This window comes from Rutidosis leptorrhynchoides, chromosome 10 (genome assembly GCF_046630445.1).
Source record: "Rutidosis leptorrhynchoides isolate AG116_Rl617_1_P2 chromosome 10, CSIRO_AGI_Rlap_v1, whole genome shotgun sequence".
Lineage (NCBI taxonomy): Eukaryota > Viridiplantae > Streptophyta > Magnoliopsida > Asterales > Asteraceae > Rutidosis > Rutidosis leptorrhynchoides.
In genome coordinates, this window is record NC_092342.1 from 300417526 (window position 1) to 300440811 (window position 23286).

A 23286-nucleotide genomic window follows, 5' to 3' on the forward strand; every position below is an offset into this window, starting at 1 on the left:
CAAAAACTAAAACAAGACGAGACCGATAAACAAGTAGTCAAATGTCCATGATGAACACGCTGAACTTTGTCATTTCAGCGCCTTGAACCAGTTTTTGCTTACGTTTTTGCTGTTTCTTGTTCAAAACTGACGCACACGAGTTTTCAATAGAATTGATAAGATCACCCTTGACCGGTTTATTCTCGGCCATACTCGTCATCGTAATATCAAAAGTCGCGAAGCTTCTTTGGTCATTTTATGATTTGCCAACACCGAACTTCTCTTATCAACCTAACCCGACATAAACAAATTATCAGGGTTTACGTTATTAATTACTCTATATCATAATCAGGGTTTACGTTGTTATTAATTACTCTATATCATAATTTATGATTTTATGCATATTATTAGTTTAAACAAAAAAAAAAAAAAAAAAAAACCATAACCTCTTCGAGATACTAACCCTGTTCACTTTAAGTGTTAGTAACATCAGGGTATATGATTAATAGATACTTTTTCCTCAATCATACGATCAAATTGATTCTCCTACATATCAAACCTCTCTCTTGTAAAATTGTAGCAGTCAAATATGTAAAACAGAACAGAGTTTCTGACCTTCTAATCACAGCACTACATTACTCCATAACTTTCAGCTGGGAATTTAAAAAAAAAAAAAATTACATCCCAAACATACTAAAATAAGAAAGAAGGTTACACTATCTAATAACTGTGATAAACATCTGCTTAAATCAAGCTACCAACATTGGTACAACATTTTCAACTTACAGACATGCAGGTTGCCACATCACCCAAGTGAAGACTTCCAAATCATCTATAATATATTGTTCCACGGATAATTGTAATCTAGTATTCGGGTTTCGAGTATTCCATCAATGAGTCAAAATTCCAATGCCTGCAGATAGAGAAAAAATATAAGGGTCTCCAACAATTTATTAGTTTGTTCAAATCTTCATCTGAAATCATTTCATCTAAGTAGAAAAAAACTACAGGATGGTAATAGGTCAAATTGGGATCAACACAGGTGATTTTTTATACCGATCGAGATGTATTGATGGGACCTTCTATATATGATTAGTATGTTAAAAAAAGATAAGAAAACAGTAGTATTACATAAACACTCTTATTTGCGAATAAAAAGACTTGTAGAAGTTAATTCCCAGATAATATAGTTCGAGTTTCGACAACTATCAAATCGTATAACCAGTTTCTCTTTTAGCTATTTCATCTCAATTATTCATTTCCCTTCTGGAATATTTCGACCCTTCAAATAGCCAACCCAATATCCAAACTCGGAAGAAATAATTCAATAAGATGTGGAACGGTTGTCATAATGGCACAAAAATATGTCACTTTACTTTAAGGACGTAATAACAATTCCACAGTAGATTACGTAGTATCTAAAAAGTGGTTCTCCTCGGATCCTTACAGGATGATGGATCGTATGGGAACATTAGTTTTTGCTTGAGGTTTTAAAATGTGATATACAAACTTCCGGAATTCAAAATACAGACGTGTATCTGTTTTGGGAACCAAGTTCTCATTTGAAAAAAGGTACCTCGGAAACAGATAAGAAACGATCCCTCTCCGTGTATTGTTGCACCTTCCAGTTGTTGGCCACTAAATGCTGAATACATCAAATCGATTGCCGAGACATGCAATCATAGATTGCCAAGACAGAGTAGGTGCTCCCACCAGGACAGTTCACATACACCTGGGTAAAAAAGTAAGAACAATAAGCATTGTAAGCCTGCAGTCCAGTACCCTGTGATTCTTAGAACGGGAAAATTCGACCCATTTACGGTTTACTCATCAACGGAGAGATTCAGGCTGTGTTCTACCTCAGACGGTTAAGATGGGTCAAACTGGTTGATAGTCTCCAAAGCCTTTTTTTCAATGTATTGAATAGAACACCTAAACCAATCAATGCAAGAGCATTATTTTGTTATCATAGTTAACACGTTATCTATTTACAGTTTTTACAGTTTTAAATCCCACCAGACTCCCCCATTTTATTTGCAGCATTTTAAAAGAGCTACGTAGTTTAAAAATGCACCAAACATGACTATAAAGAAATATTTACCGCACCAGAATATCTGTATTCTCGTCTATTGTGGCCAGTGTAACAAGCTGTGATATAACTCGCTGAGCTACTTGTGTATTCATTGGTTGGCCAACAAAAAAAATACAATTCCTGAATAATACGGTAGACAGATCCAAAGGTCCCCCTGGAGTCATGACAGTAGGCATTATTGGTGGGGGAGCCCCTCTTCTACCCACAACTGGACTGTAACTGCTTAATTTTAGATCAAATAATAATAAATATTCTAGATTTAGGATAAATAAGTTGATGACACTACAGTTCGATCTCATATAAGCTCATTTCTTCAAGTGGTAACTCAAAGTTTTGGGCTTTACTTGATAAACCTGTCAACACAACATATAGTCAATATTCAAAACAACAATATGAAATTTTACTTGATAAGCACGTTCATATAGCTTATCATACTAGGTTCAAACCAGGTACAATAAACACAAGAAATATATGAAGGAAACAAATAACCTCCATCCCTTCAAAAATAAAATACGTCAGAGTATCGATTTCCGATGTAAAACGAGTTACTTCTCATCTTCCCAACACATTAAAAATCATACACAACTTAACATGATCTATCATTTTGCTTTGCAATTGATAAAATGATAGTAGTAATAAACTAATAATAGATAACGAATAATAGTGTCAGGGTTCATTAGAAAAAAAGAAGCCAGCATACACTTTAAACCCTAAATAAGCCTGACTAGTTCTTCAAAATTAAACAGCATAAAAAATTACAGTAGTTATACATATAAATGCATTTATTAAACAATAATTCAACAATTTACAGCTTACTGATTTTCGATAAATCACCATACGGACTCGGTAACGCACAAACAGTTGCTTTTAACTTTGAGCTTCTGCTGGATAAACCAAATTATATTCGAAACTGAACAATCAGGTATGAAATGAAATTGAAGAAATAATAGAATCATACTTTATATACCTTTGAGTAAAAAGTGAGGTAGAAGAGGACTGCTTGTGGTGAGAAATATTGGAGAAGGTGAAGGAAGTTGATAGGGCGGATGCTGCCATTATTGTTACTGTTTTGCAACTGTTTTTTTGCAGGTAAAAGAATAAACTAGATTTGTGTTAAGCGGTTTGCAGCGAATTAGTTTCATTTTAACGATGGTATATGATTACACAGTTTTCGACCTCAAAGTTATCGAAAACACAATATAAATTGTCAATATAATCTATAATCTGCTATTAACAAAAAGAAAAGACTAATCGAAACCACAATATAAACCCATGATGTAATCTATAATTCTATAATCTACTATTAAAAAAAAAAGTTAATCTGTTGAGGGTTACACACCGCAACTTCCTTCTCTGTTAAACGTTCTTCACCATCAACAACATCCTTCAAATAAAGTTTTTGTAATACAAATATAGCAACAAACAATAAAAACAACGAAATTTGAAAATAAATGTAGACAATACTGAGTTGTAATCACTTGCATCCATTAATTTGCTTGAAACCGAAGTGACCAATGAGAGCGCGACATGTGGCGCGAAAATCACATGTGATTGGGAAAAAAATTAAAAAAAAAAATTTACGAAAAAAAAAATTTTCGCAATTTTTTTAAATTTTTTTTTTTTGCGATTTTTATTTTTTTTTACAATCACAGGTGATTCTGCATGTCAATCACATGTGATTATGCATGTCAAATCCAATCACATGTGATTATGCATGTCAATCACATGTGATTATGCATGTTAAATTCAATCACATGTGATAGTACAATTCAATCACATGTGATTGTGCAGGTTAATAACATGTGATTGTAGAAAAAAAATTTCGAAAAAAAAAATTAGAAAAAAAATTAAAAAAAATTTGTTTTTTCTAAAAAAAAAAATTTTTGAATTTTTTTTTCCAATCACATGTGATTTCGCGCCACATGTCACGCTCTCATTGGTTCCTTTGATCTCAACTTAATTTATGAACTCAAATGAATATTCCTCAGACAATACTATATACTACGGAGTATATTTCGGAGTAGTAAAAAGGGGAAAAAAAAAGATTAAGAATGCGTTAAAAATGGAACGGAAACATGTACGTGTGTGTATGTATGAGAGGTAGTCCGAAATATTGTTTATTGTACGTGTATTTATACGTAGGAGATGTAGCACGAAATATTTAGCGTTTTTTTAAAGATACCAGTTTCGTGTATAGTTAGTCACATTGTGTTCGTTAAATTTTTTTAAGGTGAACTGAAAGGACCCGTGATGTGTGCGAGGTGTAGTACGAAATACTATTATTTTTATTACAAAATACGATACAAATTACACAAGTTTTATTTATTTATTTATGGAATATACCTAAACCTTGCTACAACACTTGTGTACCTAATCGTAGAGTAGTGTAGTTTTTAGTAAGTCCGGTTCGTTCCACAGGGAGCTAGTGACACGTACTATATTTTTAACAACTATATATATATATATATATATATATATATATATATATATATATATATATATATATATATATATATATATATATATATATATATATATAAGTAGTAATAATATTATATAAAAGGGGGGTTTTACCGTTTAATGACCGGTTTGTCGATTTTATATTTTAAGCGTAAAGATAAATGACGATAATTAAAATGCGTAAAATAAATAACAATATTTAAAATGACAATGACAGTAAATAAAAGTACGATGAGATATAAAATAAAACAATTATGCTTATTTAAACTTCCGTAACCATGATGTTTGACGTTTTGATTTTAATTTATTACTCTTGGGTTAATTGTCCTTTGTCCTGGATTATTTGAAACATATCTGGTTTTTGTCCATAATAGTTCATCGGTCATAATTATAAAATGCTCGTCAAATTAACCTTATTCCCGAAGTCAAATATTCCAACTAATTAGGGATTCAAACTATAACAAGGTTTTAATACTTTGTTTAATGATTACACAGGTTATCGACTGCGTGTAATCCAAGGTTTTAATACTTTGTTAACAATTACACCAATTATCCTTGTATGTAATCCACCCCCGTTTTAATGAGATATGAATATTAATTTACTCACTTGATCAGAATGAATAATCAATTACCCAATCCAATTGATTAAATTAAATGATTGTAAACGATGTCGTATAAACGTCACTAAATAGGACATGCATAATCATTTAATAATTATTAGATTAACTAATTTGAAGATAGGTTCGACAGATTCCAATGAGTTGTCGTTCAATTAGACAATACCCTCCATCTATTAATAGTCAATAGTCCAATGTTCACAAGTGTCGGTCTTTTGTTCAAACCCAAATTATGGTACAAAATCCAATAACCCCGTCTTTAATATTTAGTCTAACATCACGATTACTTCGATTTAAATAAGCATAATAATAACTTAATTACGAGACATTAATTTAAAAAGGAAGAACATAGCTTACAGTGGTGATTAATCGCGTAGCGTTACACGGACAGAGTTCCGACTTACAAAACCTTAAAACATTTCTTACAATAACCCAATTATTATTAGACTTAATTTAAACTTAATATTATAAATATAAATATATATTACATTGATCAGAGGAAGGAAAAGAAAAAGATGTACATAATTCGCTGAAAACGTCGCCTTTTATAGCACTTGGCCAGGTTCTGACCTCCATGCGATCGCATGAATTTTGTGCCTTTTGGCCATGCGATCGCATGGCCATCTGATCCAGCTCATATGCTTTTGCTTTCTAGTTTGCCGACGTTTTATTTAAATATATATATAATATATATAATTTATATTAATTATATATATATTATATTATATTCTTCTGCATAGTTGACTTGTAATTTTAGTTCCGTTGACTCGCGCGTTGATGCTCGGTTCATGTCTCGGTTCCGGATTTTCGAACGTCCTTTCGTACGCTTAGATATCGTGTACTTTGCGTTCCGCGGCTCGTACTCTTGTCATTTTTAGCCGTTTCTTATCAATAAATGGAACCACTTGAATTATATCTTGTTCAGTTGAGCTTTTTGATCATTTGCGTCTTTAAATCGTCGTTTTCTTCTTTTATCTTCGCACTTATTTATTTAAACGAATATTACATAAAAATAGAACAATTGCAACTAAAAGCCTTACATATTTGAAGGATATTGTGCCTAAATATATGTTCATTTGGAGCACTATCAAATATCCCCACACTTGAACGTTGCTTGTCCTCAAGTAATACAGAACTTGAAATTAAATCACACTTCACTCGAATCACTTTTTTGTATTCTCACACTTTATACATCAGTGATTTTGATAAGGGGGTATAAACAATGATAGTAACGATGTGGTTTACAGCCCCACATGACTATGAAAATGTAGATCCTTTAAGGAAATTGGATCTTTATGAAAACTTTTGATCTTTTGAAAATTCATGCTAGCTTTTACCCTAGACAAGTTTTCCGGAATAACCCTTCACCGGTGTTTGCAAAATGTTTTTGTGGGTTGTGTGGGTTTCAAATTTAAAAATTTTAGCTCAAAACTTGCGGTTTTGTGTCACCCACTTGCTAACCTTGTATTAAGAAAGCAACACGTCCAGCATACTTGCTCCGTATATTACCTTTCGGTAAACTACCGTCCGGTTGTAAAGGAAAGCGTTGAACAAGCAACTGTTAAGGCAATGTCTAATGACATGCAGATGTTCATGGTCCACAACGTGTCAGATGCAATTACTATCCTTTGTAGGAGAAATAGTAAAGATCACCCTATAATTTTTCAGTCTGGCACAAGGTCCTGCCTTCGACCATGCTATGCAACCACCATTCTTACGGTTGACACCCGATTTGGTTCAGGTGACCTAATGAATTTCGATAAAATCTTAGGATTTTACGTTCAATGGTAATGAACGCATTGAAAATGGGTTTTCAGAAAACAAATCGGTTTAATTTGATCAAAATATTTTCTCGTTCAAGCTCGAGTTTAGATATCATTGAATTCCATGAGTTTGTAATTCTCAATCTTTAAGGTCAATCTCAAGGATTGAGTAATATCAGGCTTAAAAGCTGATTTTTGATCTTTAAGGAGATTATCCTTTTTTGAGGGTCTGATTCATTAGTCTTATCAAGCTAATTTGCACGGCGCCCTCCCCATTTTACGAGACAGATCCTCTCATGGTTAGGATAAGTCTGACCACTTGGCGACCCTGTTTGATGCTGAGGTTCGTGGATTTCCAACTGATTTTCGAGAAAACTTTTCAAGGTTTTTCGTAGACTCTACAACTGGTCTGGACGACAACTTCCTGACCTAAATCAAGAAGCGCGTGTCTTTTTCGAAAGACTTTACTTCCTTCATTTCTTTTTCCGGAAGACTTTACTTCCTTTTAAATCAAGTGGCACATTTCTTTCAAATATATTATAAGAAATCGGGTAAAACTGATTAAAATCGTCCAAAACAAAAGTACCTGCAATAATCTTGTACAAATATATGTGATATATGTTAAAGAACTTGGTGCATTCTTCCCACACTTAGCTTTTATTTTATTTCTTTCTTTGCCTTTTTATTCTCTTTTATTCCATTTTAAATGAATTCTAACATTTTGGGTTGTTTCTCCATTTATGTTCTCTCCGAGGTAACAATAATTTCGGCATTAACACCTAGTTTTATCGTTCATAAATATGTATAAACATGACTTTGAATTCATTTAGTTGAAAATTTTTAAAATTTTCACAAAATTTGGCAATTAAACTAAGTGTAAACCCGAGAGAATTTATAACCCTTCCCCACACTTGAGATCATGCAATGCCCTCATTTGCATGAAATTAGACTATAATTATAAATTCATGAGGGTGATTAGTGTAGAAAAGTTAAAAATACCGAGTTTGCAAACATATTATTTTATATAACATTTGATATTTTGCGTCTTGTCGTCAAAATTAGTAGCTTTTGCTGAACTTAATGTCAGTCTTTGAAAGTGCGCTGTTTTACCCTGTTTAGTACATGAGATAAACTACAAACATATATATATATATATATATATATATATATATATATATATATATATATATATATATATATATATATACATACTTATAAATATATATTTTTTTTATAAAACCTTTATTTATTAAAATAATTTAAATGAATAATTTTTTTTTAAAATTTTGTTTCCTTTTACTTTAGGTAGTTTCGGTATGTTTACCTAGTCCGTTCCCCGACAAAATTTAAAATTTGTCGTTTTAAAGCGATTGTTTTAAAAGCAAAGATTTTTGGGTTTTTTAATTTTTTTTGGTATACTTTAGATCAATAAAATTAAAAATAATGATAACAAAATTTTCCCCCCGCCCTCGGGTAAAGCAATTTCGATTTTATGATCTAGTCTTTAACTTACGACGAATTTTGGAAATCATTTTTTTAAACTTAATGAAATAAAGTAAATTTTGTTTTTAAATTCACACAAAACTTAAATTTAAAAAGCGTATTAATTTCATACAAAACCTACAAAAAAAAAAAATTTCAGAATGGGGGGAGAAAACTAGTTCTTTAGTGTCTGCTAGTGGAAAAGACCAATCGGATTTCATTCTCGGAACTACACTAGAACAGAACAAATAACTTTAGACAGCATTATTTCTTAGAACATTTGAATCTCCCCACACTTAGGTAGCTGTGGTTTTGAAATTGTGATTAACTTCATTGTCAATTTCTCTTGGACCATAATCAACTTGCATATCCGTGTCTTTTGCTTTAAGCCATTGGTCGGATTCCTGTGTAATATCCACAAATTCAACTAGTTTCGCCTTTTCTTTAGGCGATAGATTGGATAATAACCGGTTACATAACTTAAAGTTCCCCTTAGTTCTAGCATCACGAATCCGTTTAATAAGTTTCTTCATTGAACTGTTAATAACGGAGTCATTTAATTTCGTATCAACAACGGGGTTCTTTGTTATTAAGTCATCATTAGGTGTTACTTTATTTTCCCCACACTTAGGCGTTTTATTATTGTTAAGCACTACCGTTGGAGTTGGTAAAACAACATGGTTCTTACCAATCGTTTTTGTTGGTTCAACGGTTTTGGTTGGTGGAGATTTAGCCTTTCGACTCACAAAGGTGACCGATTTGTCACCATCACTAAGTGTCATTCTACCCTCTCTTACATCAAATAACGCCCTGGTGGATGCTAAGAATGGTCGACCTAAAATCAGAGGAATATTTGAGTCCTCTTCTATGTCAATGACAATAAATTAGACTAGAAAGGTTAAATTACCTACTTGAATGGGTAGGTTGTCAGCAATTCCAACTGAGTGCCTAATGGTTTGATCAAAGAGTCGAACACTCATCTCCGTTGGACTTAACTCACCTACTCCTAATCTCTTATATAATGAAAGAGGCATAACACTCACACTTGCACCTAAATCTGCTAGTGCATCATACATGACACAATCACTAAGTAGACAAGGAACAATAAATTCACCCGGATCACCCAACCTGGGTGGAGGTTTCGGTGGAACTGTCTTTACCGGGTTTATTTTTACGATTTTTGTTTCTTGTACTTTCTTATTCTTCTTCTTCTTCTTTCCAGAGGTATCACAAACTTTATTACCTATCACTTGCTCATACTCAACTCCTTTTCTTGGAAATGGGATGGGTGGTCTGTATGGTGCAACCACTGGCTTTACATACTCGGGTGGTGGTGGTGGTGTAACTTCTTCATTGTTACTCACATCAAAAACCTTCCCATCTTCTGATGCTGGTTTTTCAGAATTCGTTGAAACCATATTAACATTCTCATTCCAAGGATTTACTTCAGTATTACTCGGTAGCTTTCCTTGTTCCTTCTCACTCATCATGCTAGCAAGAGTACCTACGTGTTTTTCTAGATTCAAAATGGAAGCTTGTTGAGTTCTTAATGATTGATCAAACCTCTCATTTGTTTGGGTTTGAGATGTAATAAATTGTGTTTGAGATTTCATTAGCTTTGCCATCATTTCTTCTAGATTTGACTTTTTCTCTTCGGTTTGTTGCGGTGGTTTATACAAGCTAGGTCTTTGTTGATTGAAAGTGTTGTTTTGAGTTGGTTGGTTATTCGGACCTTGTTGGTTGTACGAGTTATTGTTGGGTCCATTTGGATTGTAAAGAATGTTTTGATTTCGATTGAAATTTGGCCTTGGCGGTTGATAATTATTTTGATAATTATTTCCCATCCTTTGGTTCATGTAGGAAACATTCTTTCGTTGTTCCATGGTTTGCTCAATGTGACAATCTTTCGTTAAGTGTGATCCACCGCATTGCTCACAACTAATTCGTATTGCGTGAATATCTTTAGTCATTTTTTTCATTCGTCTTTCGAAAGCATCTATTTTTGCGGAAATGGAATCAAAGTCATGGCTAGAATCGGCTCTAGCTGCCTTAGATGAACGAAAGATATTTTTTTTCTGATGCCACTCATGCGAGTGGGAGGCTGTGTTATCAATAATTTTGTGAGCTTCGGTAGCGGTTTTCTTCATAATGGAACCACCAGCTGCTGTGTCGATGTCTTTTCGTGTAGCAACGTCGACACCTTGGTAGAATATTTGTACTATTTGATAAGTGTCTAAACCGTGCTGAGGACATCCTCTCAACAACTTTCCGAATCTTGTCCACGCCTCATATAATGTTTCATTTGGCTTTTGTGTGAACGTAACAATTTCTCCTTGAAGTCTCACGGCTTTAGATGCCGGAAAGAATTTTTTAAGAAAATTTTCAACTAAGACATCCCATGTGTCAATCGCTCCTTCGGGTAACGATTCAAACCAACATTTGACTTCTCCCTTTAAAGTTCAGGGAAACAACATGAGATAGATCTGTTCATCCTCAACTTCTCTGATTTTGAATAGAGTACATATCCTATTAAAGGTTCGAAGATGTTCGTTTGGATCTTCTTTTAGAGTACCACTATATTGGCATTGATTAGTTACCATGTGTAGGATTTGTCCTTTGATTTCATAATCTGGTGCATTAATGTCTGGCTTAATAATAGCGTGTCCTTGGCCCGTGCGTGTGGTTCTCATTCTATCTTCCATACTTAGAGGTTCCGTTACTTCCATAATTGAATTTGTTGAATACGAATCACTAGAGGATTCTGATTTAATGGTTTGTAGTTCAGGAGGAATGATTAGTGGTTCAGGATCTTGGAATTGTCCTTGAATATCCTCCAGGTTCTCAATTGTGAAATCGGGTTCAAAAGATGGATTATCGAAAATTTGAATTGGAGTACTTGTTCGACTAGATGATGATTCTAAAGAAAAATCAACGGCGACAATATTGGCTAGATGTCTTGATCGAGTTACAGGTGGTGAACGTATGAAAGGTGGTGAACGTTTGCTCGGTGCATTCACTGAATATCCTATTAGTTATAATAATAAAAAATTATATAAGTTATCAAATTAATAGACTTTTCTTATTTTGCCCACGTTTCGAATAGCCAATAGATGCAGCAGGTAGCCAGGACCCTTTAAATCGGAAGCCCACAACTCGCCACTAACAAATCCAATTATTACTACGAACCAGAAAATTTTGGATGTCTATCAATTTAACCGCTTAAAATAATTTTTCGTCGAAATTTTGAAGATAATAAAGAAAATTCTATGTCCTAAAAACTAGAGCGTAGAAATGAGAAAGAAAAAGCGCGTCAAAAAATAAGAGTCGAAAAACAAACGTCAAAAAACAAACAGTCGAAAAATAAAAATAAGAAAGTAAATCGTCGAAACTTAAAAGTCTAAAAACTAAATATTAAAACTTGCGTCTAAAGATATTAAAGCTTAAAAGGAATTCTAAATCAAAAACGGGAAAGCTTTTAAAAAGTACTAAAATCTATAAACTTAAAACGGCGTTACAAAATTCTAAAGCGCCTAAATATTAATCTAAAGAAAAACACTTAAGGGATTTTATGGCAAAGCCTAAAAATCTAAGAATATAAAATAACTATGGCAAAATACTAAGTTTAAAACTAATTACGAACAATAAATATACAAATTACAAATTAAATGTTTAAAAAGATACAAAAAGTAAAAATAAAACTTAAAGTTATAAAAATACAATTTTTATAAAAATATTATTTTTTATATTATTATTTTATAAAAGGATTAATTTATATATTAATAAAACTAATTAAAACTTAAAATACAAATTTAATTAAACAAACTAATTAATAATAATAATTAAATCTAACACTAAATGATTTAAATTATAATAATAATTAACCTAATTCCGTAATAAATGCTAGGGTTTCAGCTGTCGGACAGCCTCATGTGATCGCATGAGGTTTACGTGTCTGGGCCATGCGATCGCATGGCTTCGGATACCAGGACAGTTCTTGGGCTGCTACAGTACCAAGCCCGATTACTTATATTTTTTTTTCTGATTTATATTTATATAAAGTATTATATAATAAAACTTATATAAAAAAATTTTACTTATTAGTTTTTTTTAACTTTTAACAAAAGAAATTTAAAAAATATAAACTTTTTAATTTAAACACTTAAAAATATAGAAATATTTTTTTTTATGTTTTTATATTTTTGAACTTATATATTTTTTTACAAAAATAGATTAAAAATAAATAAATAAATATATATATATATATATATATATATATATATATATATATATATATATATATATATATATATATATATATATATATATATATATATATATATATATATATTTAAAATATAGCATTCCGCTTTTCTTTCCCGGCAGCGGCGCCAAAAACTTGATGTGTGCGAGGTGTAGTACGAAATACTATTATTTTTATTACAAAATACGATACAAATTACACAAGTTTTATTTATTTATTTATATAATATATCTAAACCTTGCTACAACACTTATAGGCAGTGTACCTAATCGTAGAGTAGTGTAGTTTTTAGTAGGTCCGGTTCGTTCCACAGGGAGCTAGTGATACGTACTATATTTTTAACAACTATAATTATATAATATATATATATATATATATATATATATATATATATATATATATATATATATATATATATATATATATATATATATATATATAAGTAGTAATAATATTATATAAAAGGGGGGTTTTACCGTTTAATGACCGGTTTGTCGATTTTATATTTTAAGCGTAAAGATAAATGACGATAATTAGAATGCGTAAAATAAATAACAATATTTAAAATGACAATGACAGTAAATAAAAGTACGATGAGATATAAAATAAAACAATTATGCTTATTTAAACTTCCGTAACCATGATGTTTGACGTTTTGATTTTAATTTATTACTCTTGGGTTAATTGTCCTTTGTCCTGGATTATTTGAAACCTATCTGGTTTTTGTCCATAATAGTTCATCGGTCATAATTATAAAATGCTCGTCAAATTAACCTTATTCCCGAAGTCAAATATTCCAACTAATTAGGGATTCGAACTCTAACAAGGTTTTAATATTTTGTTTAATGATTACACAGGTTATCGACTGCGTGTAATCCAAGGTTTTAATACTTTGTTAACAATTACACCAATTATCCTTGTATGTAATCCACCCCTGTTTTAATGAGATATGAATATTAATTTACCCACTTGATCAGAATGAATAATCAATTACCCAATCCAATTGATTAAATTAAATGATTGTAAACGATGTCGTATAAACGTCACTAAATAGGACATGCATAATCATTTAATAATTATTAGATTAACTAATTTGAAGATAGGTTCGGTAGATTCCAATGAGTTATCGTTCAATTAGACAATACCCCCATCTATTAATAGTCAATAGTCCAATGTTCACAAGTGTCGGTCTTTTGTTCAAACCCAAATTATGGTACAAAATCCAATAACCCCGTCTTTAATATTTAGTCTAACATCACGATTACTTCGATTTAAATAAGCAGAATAATAACTTAATTACGAGACATTAATTTAAAAAGGAAGAACATAGCTTACAGTGGTGATTAATCGCATAGCGTTACACAGACAGAGTTCCGACTTACAAAACCTTAAAACATTTCTTACAATAACCCAATTATTATTAAACTTAATTTAAACATAATATTATAAATATAAATATATATTACATTGATCAGAGGAAGAAAAAGAAAAAGATGTACATAATTCGCTGAAAACGTCGCCTTTTATAGCACTTGGCCAGGTTCTGACCTCCATACGATCGCATGGATTTTGTGCCTCTGATCCAGCTCATATGCTTTTGTTTTCTAGTTTGCCGACGTTTTATTTAAATATATATATAATTTATATTAATTATATATATATTATATTATATTCTTGTGCATAGATGACTTGTAATTTTAGCTCCGTTGACTCGCGCGTTGATGCTCGGTTCATGTCTCGGTTTCGGATTTTCGAACGTACTTTCGTACGCGTAGACATCGTGTACTTTGCGTTCCGCGGCTCGTACTCTTGTCATTTTTAGACGTTTCTTATCAATAAATGAAACCACTTGAATTATATCTTGTTCAGTTGAGATTTTTGGTCATTTGCGTCTTTAAATCGTCGTTTTCTTCTTTTGTCTTCGCACTTATTTATTTAAACGAATATTACATAAAAATAGAACAATTGCAACTAAAAGCTTTACATATTGGAAGGATATTGTGCCTAAATATATGTTCATTTGGAGCACTATCAACCTGTCATAATCCATCTGGACGAATACATTACATTTGGTTTCATCGCGAGGTACTTGACCTCTATATGATACATTTTACAAACATTGCATTCGTTTTTAAAAGACAAACTTTCTTTACATCGAAGGTGGATGACATGCATACCAATTCATAATACATCCAACTATAATTGACTTAATAATAATCTTGATGAACTCAACGACTCGAATGCAACGTCTTTTGAAATATGTCATGAATGACTCCAAGTAATATCTCTAAAATGAGCAAATGCACAGCAGAAGATTTCTTTCATACCTGAGAATAAACATGCTTTAAAGTGTCAACCAAAAGGTTAGTGAGTTCATTAGTTTATCATAATCAATTATTTCCAATAATATAATAGACCACAAGATTTTCATTTTATAAACATAATCCTCAAGCAGAATCCTCTCGTCTGCATTATGGTAAAATCATTCTTATGGTGAACACCTGGTAACCGACATTAACAAGATGCATATAGAATATCCCTAAAATAGAATCCTCTCGTCTGTATAATAATAAGTCGAAGTACTAAAGCATCCGTACCTCGGATGGGGTTTGTTAGGCCCATAGATCTATCTTTATGATTCACATCAATTAGGGGTACTGTTCCATAATTCTTAGGTTACCAAGCTAAGGGGTGATATTCAATTTCGATAATCCAACCATAGAATGTAGTTTTGAGTACTTGTGTCTATTTCGTCAAACATTTATAAAAATAGCGCATGTATTCTCAGTCCCAAAAATATATGTTGAAAAAGCATTTAAAAAGGGAGCAAATGAAACTCACGATACTATATTTCGTAGTAAAAATACATATGACATCATTGAACAAGTGTAGGGTTGGCCTCGGATTCACGAACCTATATCAATACTATATATATTAACACATAATAATATTTAAACAAATTTGTGTATTAAGTATAGTTTTATACAATTAATATTTACTGTAATAATAAAAATAATATTAATAGTAATATTGATAATAATGATAATACTATAGTTATAATAATAATAATAATAATAATAATAATAATAATAATAATAATAATAATAATAATAATGTTGTTAGAAGTAATAAAAATAATAATTTTAATAAAAAAATGATAATTTTAAAAATGATAATTTTAATTAATAATAATAATAGTTTTTAATGATGATGATAATAATAATAATAATAATAATAATAATAATAATAATAATAATAATAATAATAATAATAATACTTACTAATAATAATAATAATAATAATGACAATAATAACAATAATAGAAATAAAAATAAAAGAGTATACCCTTTAAAAGCTTCTCTAAAAAGAATTGCCCCATACCGGACTCGAACTCAAGACCTCCCCTTAAACCAAATCACGCCTAACCAGTCTGCTACTCTTTCATTTCTATTCTAACCCGCGGCTTATATCTATATAACCCGTATCTCTATAACTTGGCCCAATTTGAAAGTCCAACAATAAAATACTACGGCCCAATAATGAATAGCCCAAACAATAAATTTAATCTGGCCCAAGTTGCGTTAGAAACCCAAAACAGAATAGCTGATCCATTATCTAACAATTAAAAAGGGTTTCTGATGTCTTTTTCCCTTCGACAGCCGTGACCAAAAAAAAAATCACGCAGGTTTTCAATTGTTCTCCTCATCGTATCCTCTTCATCATCGAATCATAATCAAAATCATCATCATTCATCTCGTATTCGATCTTCATCATATTCATCATCGTTTACTATAAACACCATCATGTTATTATCATCGCTTAACATCAATCTCGTCAGTCCATCTTAATCGTCATCATCATCTCTCACCATCATCGTGACATCACTTAAGACAATATTCATCGTCTTCTTCATCATTTATCGTCATCATTGTTGCAGTGAAATAGCAAAAGAAAAAGAAACATAGCAGTGGCAAATAATGGCGATATAAACAGAAATTGAATAGAAACAGCGAAGTAGCAGTTAACCATGGTTGATGGATGACGTGTGGTGGTTGAATTGCAAGATTATAGCAGCCGCACAGCAAATTATGGTGGTGGTTTCATGATGTGAGTGTGGTTTAACCGACGTATGGTGAATATGGCTGGTGATGGAAGTGAGGGTGGTGATGATCAAGTGGTAGTTTGCAAAGAGGTGAGCCGAAAGTGATGTTTGGTTTTCGAATAACAAAACAGCAACAACCATGAGTGGTCTCGGTGAACCGGAGCAGTAATTCGAACAGTGACAGCATGGTTTGGGTCTGTTCCTCGTCAATATCAGAATAAAAGAGTAACAGCAACCGGAACAGTAACTGTAGCAGCAACATCAAATGGGTTTCGTTTGGTCTTGTTTGAACAAACTAGAAAACGGAAGCAAGTAAATAACGAAGCAGCAGCAGTTCATTCACAAAGTAATATGCAGGTTATGAGGGTCTTGGTGAGAGAGATGTTGGTGTCAAGAACAAGAAACAGGAACAACAGTAGTAGTAGGTGTTTGGATTCGTCGAGTTTTAACAGAGACGTGTTAGTAAGTGATGGTTAATTAATCAAAGCTTGAGTAGATATTTAAATGAAGGCAAAGGTGGTGGTTTCATATAATATAGGTAGATGTATATATAATTAAATAGTCAGAACAAAACAAATAACTTTAATAATTTAAAGTACTCAATCATAGCAGCACATTATTGTGAATTGAATCAATTCACGGAAATTGATTGAAAACAGTAATCTAAACAGTGTGAAATCATAATTTAATATCAAATAAATTTAAAACGTGTGATGCATTAGCCGTCGTCCTTCACGGACTGAATTTCGTGCTCCATTGTTAATCAGTGACGGATAAAGTATTCGGAAAAATCTCAAATTTTTATGTTAATTATCTTTATTTATTTTAGTCATTATGGTATTAAAATTGATCCTTAATTATTAAATAAAATTTAACTCAACTTTCTGCGCTCGATCTCAAGTAAAATATATTTTTTTTTATAATTTAACAAATAGCTCCTAAATATATTTTTATTAAGCCTATAATTTATATCACTCATTTTCGGATCACTGTTTATTTTTAAATCATATAAGTTTAAATTTAACTCGTTTAATATTGATTGAATGATAATTGAGTGTTACTATCGTTTCTTAAATAATTTCGAAACTACCTATATTTAATATACTCTATTTATATTTATAGATATGTTTTATATAATAATTATTATAATATCCTATTTTTATTTTATTTTACATAATTAATTTTAAAAACAACAACATATAATATTTTAAATTATATTTCCAATTACCATATATATATATATATATATATATATATACACACACACACACACATAACTATTTACAATTAATTGTTCGTGAATCGCCGAAAGTGGTCGATGATCAATTGAATATATGAAACAGTTCAAAATTTTTGAGACTTCTACATTACAGACTTTGCTTATCGTGTCAGAAACATTGAATCATTTAAAGATTAAGTTTAAATTTGGTCAAAAATTTCCGGGTCGTCACATGAACAGTGGTGTCGGAAAAATTTAACTCGCAGCGAGCGGGAAGATATGGTCAGTTGAGTGTTCGGGTGGAGTTTATTTAAGTTTTTTACATTGAATATGGGTTTGACACTTTACCCCCTAATTGAGGGTGGAAGATATAATTGGGGTGAAGATTTAGAGGCGGTTTGGTTTTTAGTTTTGCAGTTAATCACTTTTAATCCTTGAGTTATGGGTCGACCCGTTTGTGAATCGATTTGTACAATGTTTTTGTCATGTGTGGAGGGCTGTTATTGGTGTGTGATTTACAACAATTTGAATGTAGATAAATTAAAGGTGATAAAAGACCCTGCAAGTCTTTGTGAATAAATCTTACAACATAATTATAGCCTAGGGTCTTATTTAGTCGGGTCTAACTTATTCCGAACTCAAACTAAATTAAAAATTTTGTTTCAAAGATTTGCATCCTTAATTAAGTTGAGATCCAAGGAACAAATTTTAGCTTTTGGATCAGATTTTCATCACATATAATTGAATTTTACAATCACATGTGATTGAAATTGGCATGCAGAATCACATGTGAAGGGGGTTTACAATCACATGTGATTAGAATGCGGAATCACATGTGATTGTGTTTTACAATCACATCTGATTGGCTTTTATCGAATTGTATTAGTGATCAACAGTAACGAGCGAGAGTCTTCATATGAAGTGAATTTTCGAATCAAACACTTCCAAATTGTGATTCCTTCATCAAAATTGTTCAAAATCAATCCATAAACACTCGTGAATCATTAACTAAAGCTAAATCATCACAAAACTTTTATGAATTTAATAATGAACACAAATAGTTGACTTTTTTCTCGAACCTTTGACCTTGAAATTCGAATTTGTTTCTTCGATTTAGGAACGATGAGATTGTGAACACTTCTGCATTTTCACATTTCCTGTAATTACCCCAAATCCATTTATCAAAAACGAAGCTCATTTTTTTTTTATAAGTTAGGTCCCATTAATACACAATATTTTCAACTCTGTTTTAACCAAAAACATAATATCGTGACATTACGTTTAACAACTTACAATGACCCTTGGTACCCAAATGACACCTTACAAAAACAATTGTAATAATAATCTAATTACATAAACACAGGTTAATACTCGATAACCCAAACCGATACCAAGAGCTTAATCCCGGGGACTACCAAATCCCCAATCCGCTTCCAATTATCCAAAAGCTACCCCATCGAGCCCAAGCGCTCCTGCTCGTCTAGTCTAACAACTAGCTATCTTCACAATCACAAACCCTGTAAAAAGTAAACAATGAGAGGGGTAAGCTTAAAGCTTAGTGAATGCAATAATTATACATATACATATATAATCTACTTACTTTCAAACACTTACACAATTAATGCATACACGCTAGCAATCTAATTAGCATACCATCACAAAGTATATGACTAATAATCTCCAATACCGCAAGCTAGCATAACCAATAGCATATATTCATCACAATATAAAATGCTAAATAAACAACACACACAATATGGTTAACCATACCCACGCTATGGTGCTACCGGCTCTTTGGTTCACACCATACATCACATGATATGGTGCTACCAGCTCTTTAGTTCACGCCACTACGCATTTGTCATGATGCTACCGGCTCTTTGGTTCACATCATAACTCTGAGTCATAATCACGCTAAAGTGCTACCGGCTCTTTGGTTCACACTACAACACACATGCCATGATGCTACCGGCTCTTTGGTTCACATCATAGCACATTCGCACATGCTATGGCACTACGGGCTCTTTGGTTCATACCATAGCACACAAATAAATACACTATATACATACACGTATAATTATTCCACTCACCTTGGGATGCCCGCACAAGTCATGTATAACATGATCTCCGTCCTCAAATCCGAGCAAGTAACCACCTATATTAGACATAGGTACAATATTCACATAAAATAGCCATTCTCTAAAAGAGAACCCGACACAAACATCCCTTAGCCGAGGGATCACACCTTGCTCGAAATAACCCCGCCCATTTAACACCTAATGGACACAAACTAATTACCACTTCGGGTGGTAATTCAAACCAACACAACAAAGTACAATTTAACCCAAAAATCACTTCCCACGATTACTTTCATTCAAAAATGTCATTTAACACTTAACAAAAGTGTTTAACATCCATTTGACCAAATCTAGTGTCATCATCAAGTTTGACCCAATTCAATTTACCCATTTTGACCAAAGTCATAAAACGCCCCATAATCACTAACGGCTAGTGATTATATTTCCAAAACACCAATTAGCACCTAAATCAAGTATTTACATACTTGATTCACCAAAACTTGACCCAAAACACAATTTGACACAAATCAAAGTCAATACCCATTTTGACTAGTACACAAGTTCTTATGAACATTCAAAATCACCAATACACTTCCAATCTAGTGATTAAATAACCAAACCATGACAAATCTAGCCAATATTATCATTAAACCCTTAACCCACAATAATCGGGTTTACTTACACAATACATACAACAAAACCCCTAATTTCATGAGAAATGAGGTTTATAACCCATCACTAGCTCAAACCCTAACCTTCCTATCAAAATCAAAGTAAAGAAAATCGGAGTTAGGACTTACCACCACTACCAAAATGTAACTAAGAACGAGGTGAACAACTTTAACTCTTGAGACCTGACCCAAATCACACTTCTTCTTCCCTAAATCTCCAATTCTCTCTCTAGAACCTCTCTCTCTCTCTCTAGGGTTTGATGGGAGTGGATGAGAATAAAATGGGAGAAAATGAGTTTGGGATAAGATTAGGATCAGTTTTATGGCCAAAAACCCGTCTATATGCGAAAAGACAATTATACCCCTCATTTAATCTTTAAAAACGAGTTCAGCATCTGCTGCAGCTTTAGCCCGTGGCGCGGCTAAATAGCCCGCGGCGCGGCTTAAAACTAGAAAACAATGTCGACCATTTTAATGTACCAGACCATCAGCTCAAGGGTTAACCCGCGGCGCGGCCCAATGCTGTACCTAATTCTGATTACAAGTTCAGGGACTGAACTTGTCTAACTCTGATTCTGATGCAAATTCTGAAAACGCATAAGTGTTAGGTTCACTTTTAGTGGCGCTTTCTGATGCACACATTTACTGACACTTTCAGGAACATTTTCTGACGTACCAATTTCAGGATCTTACATTTCCTCAAATCGTTCCTGATTGATCCGGAGACCTAATCGCCTTGACTTTTCGAAGAACGAAGAACACGAATCAAATAGCTTCAAATATATTGTTTTTGATTCAATTTGATGATGAACGAGGTTTGAGATTATGATATAGATCATGTGTTTCTGCTCATTTCATTGTAAGAATCATCATGAGAAGAATTCATAATTTGAAGGTGATGAAGAACATGAACGTACTGTTGCAGTTTCTCACAATTTGAAGGTGATGAAGAAATCATCTGCAATTGATCTAAGGACTGAGATTTATCCTTTAGATCTCAACTAGTGGAGGAGCTCTCGCTTCGCGTCGGGACTATGTTTCGGATATAATTTGTTGTGTATGGTTCGTAAAATTATTTCGTGTTTAACGATTATGTCAGTTAAACCTATCCCGAGTCGTACGAAAATTTAAAGGCGGTTATGAAATGTCTCGTTCATATCGATTATAAACGTTCCATATTAATTGATTTCGTTGCGAGGTTTTGACCTCTATATGAGACGTTTTTCAAAGACTGCATTCATTTTTAAAACAAACCATAACCTTTATTTTATCGACAAGGTTTAACGGACACAACCTAGATTATCAAGAAATGATAATTTGAAAATATCACACATACACGCTACCATTACATAATGGTTTACAATATTAATATGCTACAACAAAGTAAATTCTCGAATGCAGTTTTTAAACAATATTATACAAGCATGGACTCCAAATCTTGTCCTTAATTTAGTATGCACAGCGGAAGTGAAATGTCCCGTTCTTATTGATTAAAAACATTCCATATTAATTGATTTCGTTGCGAGGTTTTGACCTCTATATGAGACGTTTTTCAAAGACTGCATTCATTTTTAAAACAAACCATAACCTTTATTTCATAAATAAAGGTTTAAAAAGCTTTACGTAGATTATCAAATAATGATAATCTAAAATATTCTGTTTACACACGACCATTACATAATGGTTTACAATTGATAATGCTAAAAACGAACATATATTTCATAGCATTATTCCTCAAGAAAGACAAGCTTTTAGTTGCAATTGTTCTATTTACAAGTGATATTCGTTTAAATAATAAAAGGTGAAGACAAAAGACAGATTCGACGAATTGAAGACGCAAACGACCAAAAAGCTCAAAAGTACAAAAGACAATCAAAGAGGTTCCAATTATTGATAAGAAACGTCTCGAAATTACAAGAGTACAAGATTCAAAACGCAAAGTACAAGATATTAAATTGTACGCAAGGACGTTCGAAAATCCGGAACTGGGACCAGAGTCAACTCTTAACGCTCGACGCAACGGACTAAAAATTACAAGTTAACTATGTATATAAATATAATATAATATATAATTAATTATATTAATTATATATATATTATATATATAAAATAAATCGTCGGCAAGAAAGACTCCAAACATGGGTGAGCTGTAAAAGTAAACTCCGCGACTCGCGGAGTTTGAAGGCAAAATTGGCCGCGAGTCGCGGAGCCCCAATTTCAGAAACTCCCTATAAAGCTCGCGCATTCTGATCGTAATCATCATCTTTTTCTTCTCCTCATTCATACGTAAAATATATATATATATATATATATATATATATATATATATATATATATTTATAATTTATATTTTAATTTTAATTATAATTCTAATAATAAGGGTATGTTAGCGAATGTTGTAAGGGTGTAAGTCGAAATTCTGTCCGTGTAACGCTATGCTATTTTTAATCATTGTAAGTTATGTTCAACCTTTTTACATTAATGTCTCGTAGCTAAGTTATTATTATGCTTATTTAAAACGAAGTAATCATGATGTTGGGCTAATTACTAAAATTGGGTAAT

At 32.2% G+C, this 23286-nt stretch overlaps 1 protein-coding gene and 1 non-coding gene across 2 annotated transcripts; one reads left to right on the plus strand and one right to left on the minus strand.

The window, feature by feature from the left end:
- Window positions 1-1847: 1847 nt before the first annotated feature.
- On the minus strand, window positions 1848-3127 carry LOC139871190 (ATP-dependent Clp protease proteolytic subunit 6, chloroplastic-like). Its single transcript, XM_071858925.1, has 5 exons — window positions 3039-3127; window positions 2888-2955; window positions 2358-2424; window positions 2081-2290; window positions 1848-1911 (listed from the first exon to the last, which is right to left on the minus strand). Exons 1-5 carry the CDS (start codon window positions 3125-3127, stop codon window positions 1848-1850), a joined length of 498 nt encoding a protein of 165 aa, XP_071715026.1.
- Window positions 3128-10628: 7501 nt separating this feature from the next.
- LOC139874085 (small nucleolar RNA R71) lies at window positions 10629-10735 on the plus strand. Its single transcript, XR_011767788.1, has one exon. It is a non-coding gene; the product is annotated as a small nucleolar RNA R71 (small nucleolar RNA).
- The last annotated feature ends 12551 nt before the right edge of the window (window positions 10736-23286 follow it).

What these genes read in the sequence shown, in the direction of transcription:
- LOC139871190 (XM_071858925.1), bottom strand. Translation starts at nt 3,127, where the DNA reads ATGGCAGCATCCGCCCTATCAACTTCCTTCACCTTCTCCAATATTTCT. An exon ending in ACCTCACTTTTTACTCAAAG is followed by an intron (nt 2,956 to 3,038) that starts GTATATAAAGTA and finishes TGGTTTATCCAG; the next exon opens with CAGAAGCTCAAAGTTAAAAG. An exon ending in AATACAGATATTCTGGTGCG is followed by an intron (nt 1,912 to 2,080) that starts GTAAATATTTCT and finishes TGATTGGTTTAG; the next exon opens with GTGTTCTATTCAATACATTG.